General features: G+C 37.1%; 1 protein-coding gene across 1 annotated transcript in view; it reads left to right on the top strand.

Annotated features, from left to right (window-relative positions):
* Positions 1-19504, top strand: part of LOC141484018 (uncharacterized) — a 91564-nt gene extending 72060 nt beyond the window's left edge. Inside the window, exons 2-3 of the mRNA XM_074179157.1 lie at positions 19017-19285; positions 19342-19504. Of these exons, the coding sequence (XP_074035258.1) occupies positions 19017-19285; positions 19342-19362 (290 nt within the window). The 3' untranslated portion in view covers positions 19363-19504. The remainder of the gene's footprint in view (positions 1-19016; positions 19286-19341) is intronic.
* Positions 19505-20195: the final 691 nt, after the last annotated feature.

Genomic DNA, 20195 nt, shown 5'->3' with positions numbered 1-20195 from the left:
GAGTAGATATCTTATAATGAGATTGCAACAACACCCCATCTGCGGAGCAGTTACCGTGGACTTTCGGGTCAACAAAAATACAGCTCTTTTCAGAGCTACAAACAAAGTGTAGATATCTAATAATAAGATTGATCACTCAGTCAAAGAAATAGAATATTTTGAGTGTCACATAATCATATGAAGAGTAGTTTGTAATATATGGATATACCTCTAAAATGTACATCCATATACATATGAGGTATGCACAAATGTGTTATAGAATATGTAAGTTCTCTGAATATCTTATCTTTGTAGAATAAATCACATTGAAAAATGATTGTTTAAGCTTCCGAGTGAATTTGAATCTGTTTGATAACATACTAGCTCTCTCTTATCTGAACAATTGCAGAATTCATATCAAGATTTGGAAATATAATTTTCATAAGACAATATTTCAAATTCGAGGGGTGTTTATTCAGAGTAGTCAATAAGAGTAATTGGTATTGTAATTCAGAATATTTATTTAAAAGGTGGAAAGGAGAGAGGGAGGTAGACACTGCCCCAACCACGCAGTGTCTCGTGTACACCAACCAAACAAAATGTGTACTCCGAGGAAGGATAAAGGATGGGTGAAATAGGGAAAAAATAGGGAAAAAAAAGGAAAGGATTACAAGTCGTCGTCGTCGTCGCTGTCATCGGGTCGGGGGAAGTACTGCCACATCACCGAACCCTCAGAAAACGCCATTTCCTCCGCAAATGCGTCGTCGTCCCAGAGATCGTCATCATCATCCGAGCTGCTCGAGTCTTTGGAGTGGTCTTCGGTACTGGTCACATGCAGTACCTGGACCGAAGATGTGGAAGGGTGATGAGGCGTGGTGGTTGAATCGGCCTCCATATCTGGATTCTCCATATCGGAATCCTCCAACTGAAGATCCGGGAGTGGCGCTGTAGGTTCTTCCGCCTGGGGTCCGGTCGTGGAATCGGCTTCCTGGTATGTTGACATGCTGACGATAGCTACTCAACTGAAGATTACATTGAGGAACTCCTACATTTATACACTTGCACAGGAGGGGGTATAGTGGGGGGCGGAGTGGGGGGGGAGGTGGGGGTCGAAAAAAACGCGCCCCGGATGCAAGTGGTGGATGTTGAGCGCCCCAGGCCGCGAAGCGGCCTGCTGAGCGATCGCTTCACGATCGCGAAGAGATCGTGAAGCGATCGCTTCGCGATCGCCTATACAACCTTTCCCTTCGTTACTTATCCGAATATACATTGCTTGAAATTTCTTTATGATACGAATTTTTATCAACATTATTAAAATAATGTTCCAAAGATATTCAAAGATAATGATTAACTGTTTCCATTTTCTAATTAGTTCGTTTTATAGCGAAACAACTAACGTTTCACCGCAAGGGTGTACCGATATAGGCCTATTTTTTTCACTACTACCAAATAGAGTGGTTAGGTTGAATGCTGCCCCATCCACGCAGCATTCCGTGTGCACCAACCAGGTACTATGTGCACTCCGAGGAAAACCTAACCTAACCTACCTGATCATCATCATCATCATCTATAATGATGATGTCACGTTCGGGAGAATCAACCACCACGATGATATTTGGTGGAGCGATTTGATGATCTTCAAGCCACAGTTGATCCACAAGTTCTGGGCTGGCAAATTCATCATGTTCAAACTCATCTTCGTCTGAGTTTACATCTTGTTCTTCATTCAGCTCTATTGTTGTATTTGAATACCCATCGAATTCATCATCGGGAGATGTTGAATCAACTACAGCAACTTGAATGTCACCATAGGACCAATTCTCTGGTGGGGCAAAATGAGGTTCACTGGTGGAATCAGCTTCCTGAATAATTGGTGTTGCTTGATTCATGATGAACGAACAAGTTGAAGAATATTGAGAATACAATCTTATTTATATGATTTGAAGAAAGTGGGGTAGAGTAAGGGAGGGGGAATATGTGAAAAATAAAGACCCACTAGGTTATTTATTCAAGTATTGATGTGAGAATTGGGGAATAAATCCAATATAATATTCATTAGATTCATGATTTTATTTTTACACATTCACATAAATGAAATTTGTTTGAATAATGTTGAGAGAAGTAATGATGAGAGAAGTGTCAAAAGGTTTTGGAATTATACTCAGAGCATTACTAGAATCACTTTTATTTATTCTCTAGAAAAAATAACTATTTCACAATTCACACACTTTCAAATGATGGAAATTCTATACAATTATTCTATTTAACTAATTTTATTCTATATACTACATGTGACTAGAAAATGACTAGAATGAAGGAATAAATACTGCCCCAACCACGCAGTAATTTGTGTGCAACAACCAAAATAGATATGCACTCCAATATTCCTTATTTTATTTTTTCATACATAACATAGACTTTATTAAATAACCTTAAAATTAACATGCAAGTTTTTATTATATTCCTAAAATTACAATTTTTTTATACATCTAATTTAAACTAAACAAAAATATATTTACAAAAGGGGTTAGGTATTGAGGAACCCCTGGCACATGGCATCCCATTCCTGAACAAGAGGTCCATATTTTTGGATGGAAGCCAAACTCTTTCCTTGTTGCGAATCTTCTTCTTGAAGTTTCGCCCTGAGCAAAGAGAGTCGCTTCTCTAATTCCAGTTTCTGGGCCTCGATGGTGGAAATATCCGCCATCAAGGCCCTTTTTCTGGAATCAGAACCATCCACAACCTTCTTCTCCTTCAAATATCTCTTTTTCACAGACTGTGTATAGGTAATAGACTCTTTGAGTTTATTACCCTCTACCACAGTCTGTGAAAGGACATTTTCCGGGCCAACCTCTTGTTCGGAATGCTCAACACGTACCTGGGGGGTGACTGGAGGGGGCGACGCATCCCGATGGACCTGGGGGGTGACTGGAGGGGGTGACGCATCCCGATGGACCTGGGCGACGACTTCCACCAAGTTCTGCACCTCCATCACTGGAAGGGGTGCTGTAGGCCAACCAACGTAAGGTGAGTTCTTTTCACACTTTTTGCGAAAAGCACTCAACTTACCACCCCTCCCACCTTTGGCTTTGGATGCCTTCACAGGTGCGGACTTCTTCACAGGTGCGGACTTCTTCACAGGTGCGGACTTCTTCATCTTCTTGGCCCTCTTCACCGGTTTCTCGAACTCATCCCCTGAATCGATGGGCGATAATAGTTCGATGGGCGATAAGACACTTTGAAGATGCGATAAATCCGCCAGAGACTCGTCCAGGTCCGGGTTGTAGACATTCAGTAAATCTTCGATTTGGGGTGCTGACGAAGAAGTTGGTCCACTGAATGTCGACAAAGTTGGTGGGGGATCAATCTCCTCCTCCTCGGGGGTTGGTTTGAAGTCCTCGAAAAAGAACTTCAAGTCAGGAGCCGCCACTTCCTGGGTGGAAGTCATCCCCGGTGGTGGAATGGGAGCCGCCACTTCCTGGGTGGAAGTCATCCCCGGTGGTGGAATGGGAGCTGCAGCTGGTGGTGCAGCTGGTGGTTGTACCATGATGTCCTGTAGGACAACCACCCTCCTCCGCTCTACATCCTCCAACTGTCTCTCACTGAGAGTGGTAATCGGGGTCATCAGAGCATTCCTTAAAAAAGACATGATTCTAGAAAGAGAAAATGAAAATATTAGACAATATAATATAAATAGTATGGAAGTGCGTACTTACATCAAGCTGCTTGGAATTTTCAACTTCAACTAAGTTGGCTGGCAGGTATCTCAGGTTGGCTGCTTCTTTCGAAGGAAGACTGCAATCGAATGATGAACTGTGGCCTCCTCCTCATGTTTTATAGCCGTATGCTCCCTACCACTTCGGGTGGGAATGGGAGTGGGGGTGGAAGTGGGGTAGGATAATTCGTTTGAAATATTCGACAAGTATGAATTTTACAATTTGTTGAACAAACCAGATAATGAGTGAAAAAATTCAATTACTCGATTGCTCTTCCAATAAGGCAATGAGTAAATTTAATTTCTTGTCACTTATACTGTTTTCATCTTTCAGTACATTCAAAAGAATTCTTAAATTTTGTTCGGAACTTGTCTGATAGAATTCAATATCGTTGTGGCCCCAAGGTAATGCCTTGGTAGTATTAGGAATGATGAATCGCTTATCATCATTATGTGATAGCGCGACTTTATTGCACATCAACGTGTAAATATCATGTGAATCACTCCTGAATACATTCATCTTTCTAAATATTATACCGCCTGTTTCAACAATCCTAATGTAATCTTCAATTGAAATTTGATTTTTTATAACGGATTTTTTAATACCTTTTGCTTTCTTTATTTCATCAGACACACTTTGTACATGATATGCTTTCGCACCGGTGCCATGGAAACTGATGATGGGATCACTCGGAAGTTCATCCTTCATATTTCCAATCACCGATTTGCTAACTGGCACATTGAATTTATTACCCAACCTATAGTTGGAAGTGTCAAATTTGTCAACATTTGCAATCATAAAATTATAAAAATTATCCGTCATTATTTTCAGTATCAAAGAATCCGTATCGGTATAGAGAAGAGAAGCCTGTGGTCCGTAATGTTTTTTGATGACATCATAGAAAAAATCATAAATGACTGTTTTCGACATATCCAATATACTGAACCCCAAATACAATGGTTTATTATAACAAACCTTAACTTTATCCATATGTATGACGACAAAGTCTTCCGAAAATATGGATAATGTTTTGAAATTGGGACGAGCTATCAAAGCATTGGCACCCATACCTCTTCTTATGGATTCCCAATGTGTGACAATTCGAATGTCTCTTCTATTGTTTACATTTTCCATCGTTTTGCCAAATATGGAATTTATATTCAATTTGAAGTAACCCTTCTCAAACTTATTGGTAGCCTTATTTCTCAAATTTGTATTTAAATCGATATATTTTTTCAGCCACGGTGACTGATTGAATCTGAGAATTCTATGAGTTTTCATCACCATGAAACCATTACGGACCGCTTGTTTCAAATTCCTATAATGAACGATATATTTCTTTTTATCATTCAAATTAGGAATAAGTTTGGGTATTTTGGACTTTGAACCAGGTGGTATAATACTTTCAACCAAAAATGGTAAATCCGAATGTAGATCGTGTAACTCGACAGGGTAATGCACATCTACTTCAAGTATGTATCCTTGGGGGCTATCATCTGGAATACTATTGATATCCAACTGACATATTTCACTGGCGGTCAACCAAGTGAACCCACCAAAAGGTAATGATTGGGACATGCTATGACCATACAGATTTGTTGCATCCAAATACATTATGAAAGATGAAGGTTCTTCGGGATTATAATTTGGAAGAAACTGATTGTTTGCAATATGCTTTCTCTCCGAACACTGGCTTACACCACCACGTATACCGTTTTGGAGAAAATGCACCATATCGATATCAGTTAATAATTCCAAGTTGACACCCGTATACTTCAACATAGCATCCCAAGAAAGACCTGGAGAAGTGAAATAGTGAGCAGGATCCAATTTATATGTATCTAAACTCATATTTCTAAAATTTTCAAAAATATCGCACAACAGTAGAACATCAGATTTTAGGTATATGTCAGAATATTCACCCAAATCTTGACAATTGAATGTGTTCCATACCTGCTTTACTCTATCATAATCCTCATCAGAAACATGTTTTTCATTTAATTTATCATAAAAGTCCACCTTTGATGGTATACTAGAATAATTTAATTTATTTAAAGAATCGATGAAACTGTACGGAAAAACACCTTTCTGCCTCATAAGTTTGAATTTATCCTGTTCCGGAAAATATTTTCTTGTTTCCACAAAATGTTTTTCATCTTAATTGTCACCTAACTCTTGAAGGGAAGCAGCCATAAATTTAAAACTATCGATGAACCTTAATTTCAAAAACTTATTTTTCATCACTCCATTGTGATCTACTATTCTCTCCATAATTATATGTTTCGTGAAGGAAACATACTTTTCTTTAGTTTGAGCAATGACATCAAATTTTGTTTTGTTTGTGCATAACTCTTTTATGAACAAATGACAGTCATACCCACTGAGATTATGGAAATTATGGGTATAAAGTTGGGTAATTTGAAATTGAGGTTACAAATACTATGTGCAGCTCCATTTCTTTTTTTCCCCGTTAGATGGCAGTGATCACGCACCTTAATATCACCATCACCAAATGGTTCTCCACATATACCACATGTGGCGGCAATATTGAAATCATGCTCTTCCTCATCAGTCAATGGACTCATTGGAATGACTTTCTTCAAATATTTGTGATAAATATTGGTGACATCAGCCTCCAAGTTTGACACAAACACTTTAGCTGCATCAGCACCTCTATATAGTACAAATTTAGATATAGAATCATCAAAAGAGCACTTTATGAGGTAAGAAAAAGCATATGGTTCATGAAGATATGTTCGATTTGTATGAGAGTTAGCAGGATTTGGCTCATTAGTATGCACTGGTTTCAGAATAGATTCGAAATCAGCATATACAACGAATGGAACCCTCAACTGTTTCTCGATATTTTCAAATTTCAAAATATTCTCAGGTACCCTTTTACCAAATTTATCAACCCTGAAATTTGTGGATGGTGTCGTTGTCGATATGTGATTACAATCATTCAAAAATAGTTCGTTCATTATCAAAGTACAATAAACAACCATCACAAAAATACTTTTTATGACCACGGGCAGATATTTGTGATGATACTAGTCTCGATAAATCCTTAATCCAATAATAATGACTATTACCAGAATCATCTGTAATAATCAACAGATTAACATGACTATTTATTCTACGTTTAGAATAGTGTAACGGACCCACAACTTCATATTCAATTCTACCATTTTCAAAAACATTTTCCAACCCATAAACATTGATAGAGCAATCGTTCATAACCTCAAACTTAGGAATATCTTTCAACTTAACTGGAAATTCCATACCTGCTACATTCAAGACGGTTGAGAAGTGGGGATATGATGAAATTTCATTAAGTTTCTGACTGGCAGGGTATAAAGCTGAAGTCACAGCCCACGCAAAGCAGCACTGATCTTGATTAAGAACATTCACCACACTTTTCTTCAATTCGATGAACCTTGGCAATTTGATGTAAGAAGACCCTCCGAAGGGGCTATACTTGTTGATATTCACCTCCAAGTACAAAATTTTCTCAATGGTCGAACCTGAAAATATGGGTTTTCTCTATAAGTCCATCATCATCAACATTTTGACTAGATCACATACCTGAATCCCGATCTTGAAATTCCGCTGCTTTAACAGTTAAACTATCTGCAAAACTGCTATAAACCACATCCAAATCATTCGATTGATCAATTATTTCATTGGGACTATTAAATGATTTGATGTCTGAAAGATCCTTAGTTTGCAGACTGTACCGCCCAAACACTTCCATGTTCACTTTCATGCATTTATGGATATCCAACACTTCTTCGAGTAGTTTCACTACTTTCTGCTTAATTTCATTGAAGAATGTTGGGTAATCCATGTGGTGGATTTCACTGTCCACTCGGTAGCTCACAATTCGACACTTGAAAGCTGTATTGACAATTTTCACACCTTCCCCATATTGAACACATGCATTTGTTCTGTGCTGCAACGTCCTCCGATGTACATTCATCTGATCGCTTGCAATAGTCAAATTGCAGCAAACGCATGTTTGCAGTGTTGGAAGTGCTGGGGGTGTCAACCGTTGCCTCTTCGATGTTGGAGGTCCATCACCATTTGCGGGTGTGCAGAAATCCCGCTGATGACGACGTAGGTTGTCACTACGAGTGAAACTTTTTTTACAATCAATGCACGAATACATCTTTTATATAGAAATATCTACCGTACGATAAGGAGAATTTGAAATGAGTGAAACGTTCACACCACACTCCTTATAAAAGCCCAACTCCTCCCCCCCACCATAACCCAAATGGGAGCTACAAGGTCAACATTCAATGCCACAGAGCAAGCTCAAGGTAGTCGAAGTGACGAACGTCAATGTCAAACCCCACACTCAAGGTCAAACACCGCAACGCCTAATCCCACTGTATATTCTGTACACGTCACGATTTCATTCAAGGTCAACATTCAATGCCATGGAGCAAGCTCAAGGTAGTCGAAGTGACGAACGTCAATGTCAAACCCCACACTCAAGGTCAAACACCGCAACGCCTAATCCCACTGTATATTCTGTACACGTCACGATTTCATTCAAGGTCAACATTCAATGCCATGGAGCAAGCTCAAGGTAGTCGAAGTGTCGAACGTCAAGGTCAAACCCCACACTCAAGGTCAAACACCGCATTCAAGCTTATACTACGTGTACGACGTACAAGGTTAGGTGACGTCATTCAAGGTCGTGTGACGTCTCAAGGTCAAAAGGGGTGGGGGGAGGCGTTCAGTCGGCATTAGCACCCTACTAATAATAATGAGTGTGTATGATTTGTATCATACACACTCGATAAAATCTCTATATGTATTTATGTCCTGGACCCGGATGTCTCGCAGGTAGCTATAGCTGCCTCCGTGGTCATGTTAGATGTAGCCTGGGAATTCTAGGTCTTCTAACTGGAACCACAAATGTGCGGTTGGCTCCTGTTGTTGACTCCGTGCGTTTGTGTCGTTTCCTGATTTCGGCAAACAAGTGTTGCCCATCTTTACACTTGGCTGCACCGCGCTGATGAGGCCAATAGCCAGAAACACGTGTCCGCGGTTTGCCCCCCTTTTTTTGAGTGTTGTGTCCGCGAATTATTCCATTCTTGATTTGTATCATACACACTCGATAAAATCTCTATCTGTATATATATATATATATATATATATATATATATATATATATATATATATATATATAAATCAAAAATTAAACAATTTGTGGACACAACACTCAAAAAAAGGGGGTCAAACCGCGGACACGTGTTTCTGGCTATTGGCCTCATCAGCGCGGTGCAGCCAATTGAAAAGATGGACAACAACAGTAGAGGGGGAAAGACGTGTCAGGACCTCCCCCCAAGGCTATGCCCCCCCCCAGTTCCACAACACTGACTGTGACCTTGATTAGTTTTTTTATTCTCTGCCTATGAGTTGACCTTGAGTTGTGTGTAACATAATGAGGTGAAACCCCTTTTTTACTCTCCGCCCATGACTGGCATTGAGATGTGTGTGATGTCATGACCGTGAACCGCTTTTTACTGTACAGCTATGATTTGGCCTTGCATGGTCACATGACCTTGGAAATTTCATAAGCGATTTCGAGCTACGAACACGTCATATGACCTTGGGAAAAAATTCTGATCGATATTGACCTCGGAACACGTCATATGACCTTAAACACAAAGTGTGGTTAGACAACCGGCTTTGCCCTTGATACATAAGCTCAAATATAAAGAAAATGTAACCTTGAACCCCTTCCCTCCTGATAATTTTTCTATAAGTATGGAGTTTCATACTTTCACATTCAGTTCATATAATCTCAAGTGTTCGAATAGGTGATTAGTATTTGTTGAGTTTCAAGGTGATAACGAGAAGTAACTAGCAATCCAAGTAGTGAGTGTTGACATCGTCATAGAGGTGAACATATTTTTTATATTCTTAAACTGTAATTTTCACTTTTTTTTTTGAAATGGATAATTTGAAATTTGACATTGAAAAGATTAATTTTGCAATTAATCAACAAAATGAAGTTTTAGAGCAGAGATCCATAACATCATTGATTGTCGATAAGGGTTATAAAATTGAAAAAATGACTATGCTTTCTACACGATATGGTAAATCCATCCAAGTAGTTTTATTGGATGAGGAAAGTAATACTTCTTTCAAATCGTGGCTACCAAAACGTGTCACAGAGCAATTCACAGAGGACATTATTCGTGAAGTGAATTCAACCGAATCTAAATTCATTTTTACATATATGGGTCAAAGTTCTCAGGATTATCCTGGTGCCAAGACCCGCTCATTGGTAAAATTTGATATTTTAGATTGATGGTGTTGATTGTGTCTTTATTCTCTTTGTAAATAGTGAAAATGGTTTATTTATATGAAATATGTATCAACTCTCTCGCTTCAATCATGGTGAAATTTCAAGTGAGTGTTTTTTTTTTCCATTCACAATGTGTGGCATTGTGTCATAAATATTCGTATGGAAGCAGGAATTTGGATGACTTCTGTAAGCTAATAATTGAAGCAGACTTGAAACATTTTCTTTACGATATATGCACATACCTGCCGCAGAATATTATAGAGAAATATCAATTGGAACCGCGAAGTCCTAACCCACAACTGAAAGAATCATTAACAGATGGTGATGTAAATAATTGAAATCTGTTGTATATGGTATGAATAAAATAATGTTGCATATTTCCCTATATCTAGTGAATAAAAGACAAAAAATAATTATTGATTGTTTTATTATTTATCGAATATTTCATGATGAATTACATGTCAATCTTATTATAATCCAGTCTGAACAGAGCCGTTAAGAGCATTATATGATAAAACAGCATCGTGGAGGATGAGTGCATATACTTTGGTGTTTGCTGGAAACTTCACCTTGCTTGTTTCAAATTCTATTTTAATGTCGACAGTGGATGACTTCATAGCATCGGGTTGATGGGAGCAGTCGATGATGAATAGTGGATTGTTGCGAAAGCTGCCAATATCCATCATCGGCTCACTCATAATTTTATCGTAGTAGCTGCGTTGGAAGTTTTCATATGCATAGTAGGCTGATGAGTCTAACTTCATATCGAAATCCAGATTCCAACGCTCATATGGATATACTTCAGAGTTCAGAGATAGTCGAATATTATTAATATTCACATGTGAGAATTTAGTTACATCTTTTGATATATTTTCGGATTGATTACTATTTTGAAAGCCGATAATGATATATCGTGGTCTTTCGAAACTGTTGGTTGTCTTCACAGCCCATATATCTGAGGATGTATCACGAAGTGTGGGTAATTCATAAAGGTCCCACATACGCTAAGCCACCTTCACTTTAGCATTATTAGAATTTTTATTAATGCGATTCAATAGTTTCAATTTTTGGCGATCTTCCGGCACAATGTATCTGATTCTCCATTCTCTTTTATTGATTTCTAAATCTGCATCAACTTCTCCAATGAATGAATTTTTGAATGAGCGTGCTATAATCAAAATGAGCTCCTGCTTCACATTCAATATCCCTTTATTGTAATCTTCAGCAAAACCCATGATATACTTCAAGGGTAATTTGCCGTTGAATACATTGCTGACGGAATCCAATATATCTTGTTTATTCACATCAAGACCCCATCCTATCGGTAGTAGTGAATTTGCTTGTGTTTGTCCGAATGATATCATCGTTTTCATTGTTGTAGTTTTACCAGGTTTTCGAACAACGACCACTTGTTCACCCCCCATTTCATAGCGAATTTCATCGAAGAGAAAAGCAAGGGCGTTATTGGATAGGTAGCACTGCTTCGTGGTATCAGATGGTGTGAACTTCCCCTCGATATAAATGTAACTGTCTGCTTTATCCAGTATAAGATCTTGAAAATTGATTGGAATTCTTATTTCATCTGAATTTTTGTAATATGGTGAACCATACGGCTTACATGTATGCTCATGATGGCTAATGAGGGAATGGTCGAACATTGGCTCTTCGAATACCTCCAATTTATCACTTCTGGTGATGGTAGCCATGTTATTACTATTTTTTATATCGCACCTTCAAACCAATGGATTTGAGAAAGTTCACGCTACTAGCACTTATTCTATATCTTGACCGTTTGGCTAACATATGTGGAATGAATCGACTTTTAGATTTCCCCTCCTTTAAATGCACATGACTATACTCTCCACCAAATGCATTATGTTGATTCATCAGCTGCCGCTGCTGCAATCGATGGCTATTAAAGCACAATCCCATTTTTTTACAATAATTGTAGAGTTTATATCTTCATCAAATATTATCATCTGCTCAGCGCTGGGAAGTAATAAATACTGAGTTACTATTTCATCAGTTTCAGCTTTATATTGATTTTTTCACAGATGATCATCGCTCACCATCGTTTTTGGTCAATTGTTTGGATACTTATCGAGGGTTGTTTTTTCAAATCAGATTGCATCGATTTGATATCCTTTTCCATATGCTCACAATTTCTCACAGTTTCTACTAACTTCAGTCCAAGCGCAATGAGATCATTCCTAACAGATGAGGAATGTGTTTCTACTCTATCTAATCTCAAATTAATTTTATCAATGTCAGAATCTGTTTCTCCTCTAATCTTTGAGATGTAAAAACCAACATAATCACGATTAACACAATCCGTACCCTCTTCAGGTTGTGCTATATTTTTCAAACGTTTATTTTCCATATCGAAGTTTCCATCGGAAGTCAATTTGAAACCGGCTCCAGGTGGTCCTCGCAAAACAGTATTTGAAACAGCCTTACTTCTGCGACCAAACTTATTTTTGGTGATACACTTATGACGGTCGTCGATGTTGTGAATCAACATATGAGAAATGATGATTGTTATAGCTTTATCAATTCCAATTTAACTATTATTTTTTCACCATTGAAATTGATCAGCTTACCATTATCATCCAATTTGCGTAGAGTGATATTGTCGAGATACTGACGACCCCCAGGTTGGATTGGCATATATATATATATATATATATATATATATATATATATATATATATATATATATATATATATATATATATATATATATATATAAATATATAAAATTTTGTGGCTCTTTGGTGAGTTTGTAACCGGGCTCTACATCAATATCAAATTCAAAGATGCTATAGATTTCATTACCATTTGAATATGCTCCAGCTGTAACATTTCAATCCACACGAATTATTCTTACCTTATTGATATTTACAGGCAATGTTGATTCGTGTGTTTCACCACAACCGAACACATTATTATCAAACCCCAGAAGTTCAGCAAAGGTGTTTTCATGTTTGAGATTGATGAAATATTTGGAGCGCATATCGCATTTCAGAGTGTTGTTGTTTGCATGTAGGAGAAATACTTCGTTGATATTTTCTTCATCCCCATTTTCTAGTTTCACTTCTTTGGATTTGATGAATCTTTGAATCACCTTATTGATTTCATCAATTTCATATGCCCCAGGTGGAATTTTTATAATAGTGGGGGGTGAGTTTATTGTCTGCGAATAGCCGATAACATTATTCTTAGCATCTACATCAAATATGGAGTTGTAAGAGTAGAAACCATGTAATCCCAGACCATAATTACTGGTGGCATCCAATTCGATGGGAGGGTAGAAGTTGGCGCTCAACTCGCTAGAGTATCCCGACAATGAAAACGTACGTGACATGACTGATGAATTTTCACTGATTCAAGTCTTTTTATTGCTGGCAGCAGAAATTGTGGAGTAATCGTTGCTTTTTTGGCGCTCTATCCATATCACTATGTGTGACTACATTCACATCATTCACTTTACAATAACAACAGAAAATTTTTCTTGTAGGTGGACCATCATTCACATCAGAAATACAGCTGCTGCCGCCGCTGGAATCATTGTAATGGTCTTGGCAGTACTGACACTTCATCACATCAATATCATTTTGTAGGTTTTGTGGTAACTTATCCCATACAGATGCAATTTCATGTGACGCACACCCAATCATCACCTCTTTCGGCATATCAGCGAGTTGTTCTTTACTCATTTTTCGTAAAGTGCGTGCTCTGGAATATGCGATCAATGAATGACTCATCCTCTTGATACTCTTTCTGTCCTGTGCTGGTGTTATTTCCATGATTTGTTCTGGAGAAACTTCAAACACAAATGACCACACCATACTGTGTTGAATTGTTGTTTACGCTCATAGTTATAAGTAATAGTATTGATAGAATTTGATCCCTTATAGAAATAGTAAATCAATTCTTTGGGAGGGGGTAAATCACCAAAACTATCAAAATATTTCACAGAAGTGCCGCTTTTTCTGTATGCTACCCAATGTGTTCCTCGGCCATGTCGACTATCCAAATTTACTATAGCAGATTCATATCGGCGTGGTCCTGATTTTGGTAAATCATCACGCATATATACCCCCCGAAAATATGGAATCATCATTTTCTTAGCGTGATAGATGAGGTCGATGTTGGAGAGAGCTCTTTGAGGTAGCAAATCTATGAGTTTTTTGGATTCTGAGGTTTCAGATATAGTCCTAATCCTTTACGGTAAGGTTTCAAGTAGATACCACTCCCTTGTTTACCTAAAGCAATTGCCTCCATGTGTTTATTATGTCGATTTGTTTCACTCAGCTGCTCCCTACTCGCTCTGGCTGCTTGAACTGCTTTCGTTATGCCAGCTGTAGCACCAGCTAAACTTCCTAACGCTGATAAACCAGCAAAAATTGGAATGAGTGGTAGTATTCCACCAATTTTAGGAATTGGTATGATTCGAGGTGTGCGAATTCTCTTTTTGCCACCTGCATCTCGCGTATATTTGCGTGCAGCTTTTAGCGCAATTTCAGTTGCTTTTTTAGAATTTTTGACAATAAATTCACTTCCTCCCGCTTTGTGTAAAACATCGCGCACTTTCTTAACGATTCCAGATCCAAAAGCTATTAACTTAGAATCTTTTAATTTTTTTGTAGCTTTTTTTTCTTGATAGGACGTTTTTTTTGTATGCGCGACGGCTTGGATGGTGACTTGCAACCCATACCAAATCGGCGTTTTCCCTTCATTATATTTGTAATTAGTCAAGCGGCTCCTTTCTCTCCAATAGAAGCGTCTTTTGCCTTGAATCGATTCCAAGAACTTTCAGCAAGTTCCTGATCCGCTATGTGTCTAGCTACAAGATTGTTGGGATTATGTGAATATGCAATATCGTGTTTTTTGCATGCAACATCCAGTTGATTGACACCTGGATCACCTCTCACCAATATTTTCTGCAATTTGGTGCCGGGACCGCAATACTGATAGCCAGGTAAGTGTTATTCGAATGGTAGATTATTAATGAGTGAATTTACCAATCCTCTACCAACTTTATTCGAATGCAATTTAGTAGATCTGCATCGGTTCATAACCCCCATTTGAATAAAGAAATCGATATGGAACCCTGCTTATATAGTCTCCAACTGTCATACAATGCGCATACTACAGCAAAAGCAATAATTTTCCATCGATAATTTCGATGAAAAAGTGGGTTGTGGATCGGAAAGTGGTGTCAAACAGCGTCATGGATCTTTACTTCCACTATCCATTCGCGGACAGATTATTGGACCTTCTAATTGTTATGATTTCTCTGCTGACTCATCCTCTAGGATTACGATTTGCAAATGTTTATCTGTATTCAAAATCTCTTTATCAACCTAAATATGAGTATTTACGTGAAGTGCTAACTCCAATTAAAGGATTGGGATTTTACACCTTCGCCAATAACGCAGGTGAAATAGTAGAACCGTCAGATGCCAAAGCGGATTCGATATTAATTTTTGATGATGTTATGTATGATAAATAGGATGTTATACGATCATATTTCAGTATGGGTCGTCATAAAAATGTGGATTGTTTCTATCTAGCCCAAACATATTCACGAGTCCCAAAACAATTGATTCGAGATAATGCAAATTTTATTGTGCTGTTCGAACAAGATGATATGAATCTCAATCATATTTTTCCCGACCATGTGTCACCAGATGTTACATTCAAGCAATTTCAAGATATGTGTGCAAGATGTTGGGAAGATAAATATGGATTTTTAGTAATTGATAAGGATCGAGAAGTGCTAGATGGACGTTATCGAAAAGGATTTGACGCTTTCATATATCCTTGACGTTCTTGAAATAATTGATTCATTCAAGTGCTAGATAGTGTAGACAACACTTCACTGTACACATTTTCGGAGGGGAAAACTAATGACGAAATATGTTTAAAAAGAAAATTAATTGAAGCAACGGATGCCGTTCGAAAGAAATTCAATTATATCAAGAATAGTCGCCAAGGTGATCAATCAACACTCGAGAGAATCTACGAGCCAATAATAACACCATTGAAAGCAATATCTGCCAATACTGGAGGATTATCTCAAATGAATGGAGAAAACAGATAGTGTTACACCATTCACCGCTAAAACTATAATTAAAAGTGAGTTGAAACCAAAATTTGAAGGTGCTTTTTCGAAGGCTCATCAATCTTCTCAATTGTCAACTTCAAATTCAGAATCACCAAATGCACTTGATAATGGTGATGAAGTACAAATGCATATACAAAAGTTACTATCAGGAAATCCCTCATACGATACAGTCTTTGGAGTACACATGAACACTGATACGGGAAATTTACAAATGGGTGTAGCTGATGTGGAATTTATCGATGAGAAAATTGTGTTCAAGAAAAATGGTAAAACTATTGCCACATATCAGGGCACAACAAAATTATATAAATTGATATTCATGAAAGTACCATCGGGAAATATTCCCTCTTCCGATATGAGCACTTATGGTAATATACTCAAACTAACAAAGGCGGCATATAAATATAATGAAAGAAAACAGGGTCTACTATCGAATAATTGGAAGAAATATCGTGAAATAATTCTACCACTATTATCCAATGGAAACCCTTTGCCAAACTCTAGTAGAGAAGGTGCTGGCATGATCAAACCGCCAACCCAAAAAAAATATATCAGAAATAAGCATATAGATTATGTATATTGGAATAAACTCGAAGAATTGATTGATCGCCTTCGATTACTTTGGAGTTCACGAATGGCTGGTCATACCGGCCACGATAATGAAATATTGGCCATAATTGAGGAATTACGTGAAGAAGGATTAGTCTATTGATCACAAAGTCATAAACACAGAATCAGTTTGTGAAACTGACTCATCACTAAATGATTTGAAGAATGTGGAAATGTGAATTAGCGTTATAACTGAATTGATTGATACTTTTACTGAGCGAGTTGATGAATTTGATCAGTCAGTAATTAAACCTGCACTTGAACAGTAGAGAAGTGAGTCCTTAACATAATAATCTTGAGTAATATGAGTGATGCAAAATGGGAGATTGTGAAAGAAATACATAAGCCAGCGCGTCGAAATTTTCCCCGTCGAAAGACAATAATAAAGGGATTTTCGGACTTGTGGCAGATGGATTTGATGGAAATGCAATCATATGCTAAAGAAAATAACGGTAATAGATACATACTCATAGTAATCAATTGTTATTCAAAATATGTATGGTCAAAACCGTTGAAAAATAAATCTGCTGATTCAGTTACTGCAGCTATGGCAAGTGTGTTGGAAGATGCAAAGCATGTGCCGAGAAACTCACAATCTGATCACGGTAGTGAGTTCTATAATTCAAAATTTTCATCGTTAATGAGGAAACACCATATCAATCATTACTCAACATTCAGCACAAAAAAAGCTTCAATTGCCGAACGAGTTATCAGAACTTTGGAAAGTTGGCTTTATAAACAATTCTCACTTCAAGGCCATTACAAGGTGTTGAAAGTTCTTCCTAAAATTACCAATCAATATAACAACAAAGTTCATCGCACCATTGGCATGAAGCCTGCAGAGGTAAAACCATCTACAAAATTGTTCGTTTATACAAAATCTGAGAAGCCAAGTGGTAAACGTGAAAAAAGTCAATTCAAAATTGGAGATGTGGTGCGAATTAGTAAATTTAAAAACGTATTCGCCAAAGGTTATACTGCAAACTTTACCACTGAACTTAGTAAAGTTGTGAAAATTAATAGTACAGAGCCTATAACTTATGAGCTAGAAGATGTGAATGGACATCCAATCAAAGGTTGCTTTTATAAAATGGAGTTGAATAAAGCGAAAGATCCCAATGCATATTTGGTTGAACGAGTTTTGAAAAAGAAAGGACGTCGCCTATTTGTGAAATGGTTGGGATTTTCTGGAGATTATAACTCTTGGATTGATGAAAATTCATTAATGTAATTTCAGTATTATTGTTTTTGATGAAAAATAAAGATATATAAATGAAATTGAATTTTTTTTTGAATTTTGATTCTAAATAGTAAAAAAAACAAACAATATTCAAACTGATTTTATTCATCACATTTATATCTACTAATGCATTTGTTTAATTATTAGCGTTCGTTGTGATAGGTGGCACCATAACCAATGGAATGTATGATCGAATAACGTTGCCATAGATTTCTAGTCTCCTCATCTGATCTTCACTCTCCAAACACCAACAATCCCGGAAGTGAAAGTTCTCATCGGGATGGAAATCACCAACATTTTCACATGATATCCATCCATTTCTACACATACTACATAAATTGTTCCAACAATCTACTTTGTAGTTATCACAACGCATACAACGTTGAATTAGTAACTTGCGATTTGATGCACAATTCACACACATATTTCTACAAATTCCCATATTGTTATACACGATTTTGGTAAAACATTTGTAGCACTGATGATGGACGCATACTTCAGGAGATGAATCATTTGTCGTCTTCGGAATTGTGAATGGACTCGGAACTGGAACTGGATTCTCCAACACACATCTACGACACAAACCAGTACATGGATTAATATACGTCTCAGGCCAATAACCTTGACAATTATTACAAAATATAGTTTTATCAATTTTAATTGGATCGCCACACACTTTCGGTTTTGAATTCCATTCTTTCGGAAAAGGCATATTAGTATTCACTATTAGATGCTGCAATATTCAACTGACAAATTCAACTGCACTCTCATGAACCTATTTTTCCTATCATAAACTCATAGAGAGAATAGAGGAAGAAGAGTGGTGGGGCTACCACCTCCACAATCGAACAAATCATAAAAATCGAATGCTGATTCTGAAACTTCACTTCACTAGTACTATTAGTAACTTCAAGCTATTCACTCAGAAATGAAGAAATATGAATTCTGCAAAAATTAATGAAGTTTTGACAAGGTTGACACTTGAAGACGAAAATAATTGATTTTCGGATGAAGAAGACGAACTTCCCAACATCATTATCGAAGGAGATGATAACATCGGAGGAGAAATCGATATATTCGATGTAGTACAAGAAGATGGTGGAGCCATAGCTGCTGCTGATAATTTGCAGGATATTGATGGTGTAATAGATCCGGAACTTGAAGATGAAGGCATTGATGATGATCCAGCGACAGACAATGGCAACATTATAATAGGGAGCCGGTGGATGAACATTAGTGAGACAGTGGAAAATAATTTAGATCTGTACTGTGTGACGGACTCTCATGTGCGTATACGAACCACCAATGATAGCATCCACACATTATGTTGGTGTTGTTTTAGATTTTATTCCCATCGAAATAGAAATAATGGAGGCGAATATGAACATATGGATTTACATTACACTATATCGATGATGGAAATAACACAAACTTGGTGTGAATCTTGTGACAGACCTCTGACAAATTTTCGCCGTTTAGATGCGTGCATTATTTGTAACAATGTCCCTCCACAATGAAATGTTATAACAAATATCATTGATTTCACTATTGTTGATGTTATTTTAATAATGAACCTTTTGATGGAGAAGAAAAGTTCTTCTCGAAAAATATGATTGACACAATATACATGATAAACTAAGGTATATTGTTGAGACATCCAAGTTTTTATTAGTGAGTTGATTTCGATTATATCTTTCAATGATTCGTGGGGGAAGAGATAACATAAATCGCTATGATAATCCAATTTGACTAGTTTAGTGATGCAATAATGTGTCTAAAAAAGGTGTTGGTTGGGTAACAGGATGAATTTTTTTCTTGAAAAAATAATTGTATTCTAGTCGACGATTCGAATTCAATTGAATTCTTCTTCAGAGCTCAAAAAGTCGTTTTTCGTGTTGATGATATTAATAATTTAAAACCTATCAGAGATAGTAGATACATATTTGAAAATTAAAAATCATTGCAACAACAAATTTTCGAGACAACATCAACACAAAACGAGATGAAACAAACAAATGGCTTTATCTTTATAATCATCATTCATTTTTCACATTGAATTTTTTATTGAACTTACCTAATTTTTTTCTAACATCTATAAGTGATAGATATGAGTAATCAGTTTTTAATAAAATAATGTCTTAGGTTGAACACTGCCCCAAACCACGCAGTATTCCGTGTTCACCAACCAAATTATGT

The sequence above is a fragment of the Leptinotarsa decemlineata genome, unplaced genomic scaffold (genome assembly GCF_025532065.1).
Source record: "Leptinotarsa decemlineata unplaced genomic scaffold, Ldec_3_MD MMD2_tig00004307_RagTag_RagTag, whole genome shotgun sequence".
Taxonomy (NCBI): domain Eukaryota; kingdom Metazoa; phylum Arthropoda; class Insecta; order Coleoptera; family Chrysomelidae; genus Leptinotarsa; species Leptinotarsa decemlineata.
The sequence above is the reverse complement of the archived record's forward strand: the minus strand, read 5'-3'. Positions and strand labels throughout refer to the sequence as shown.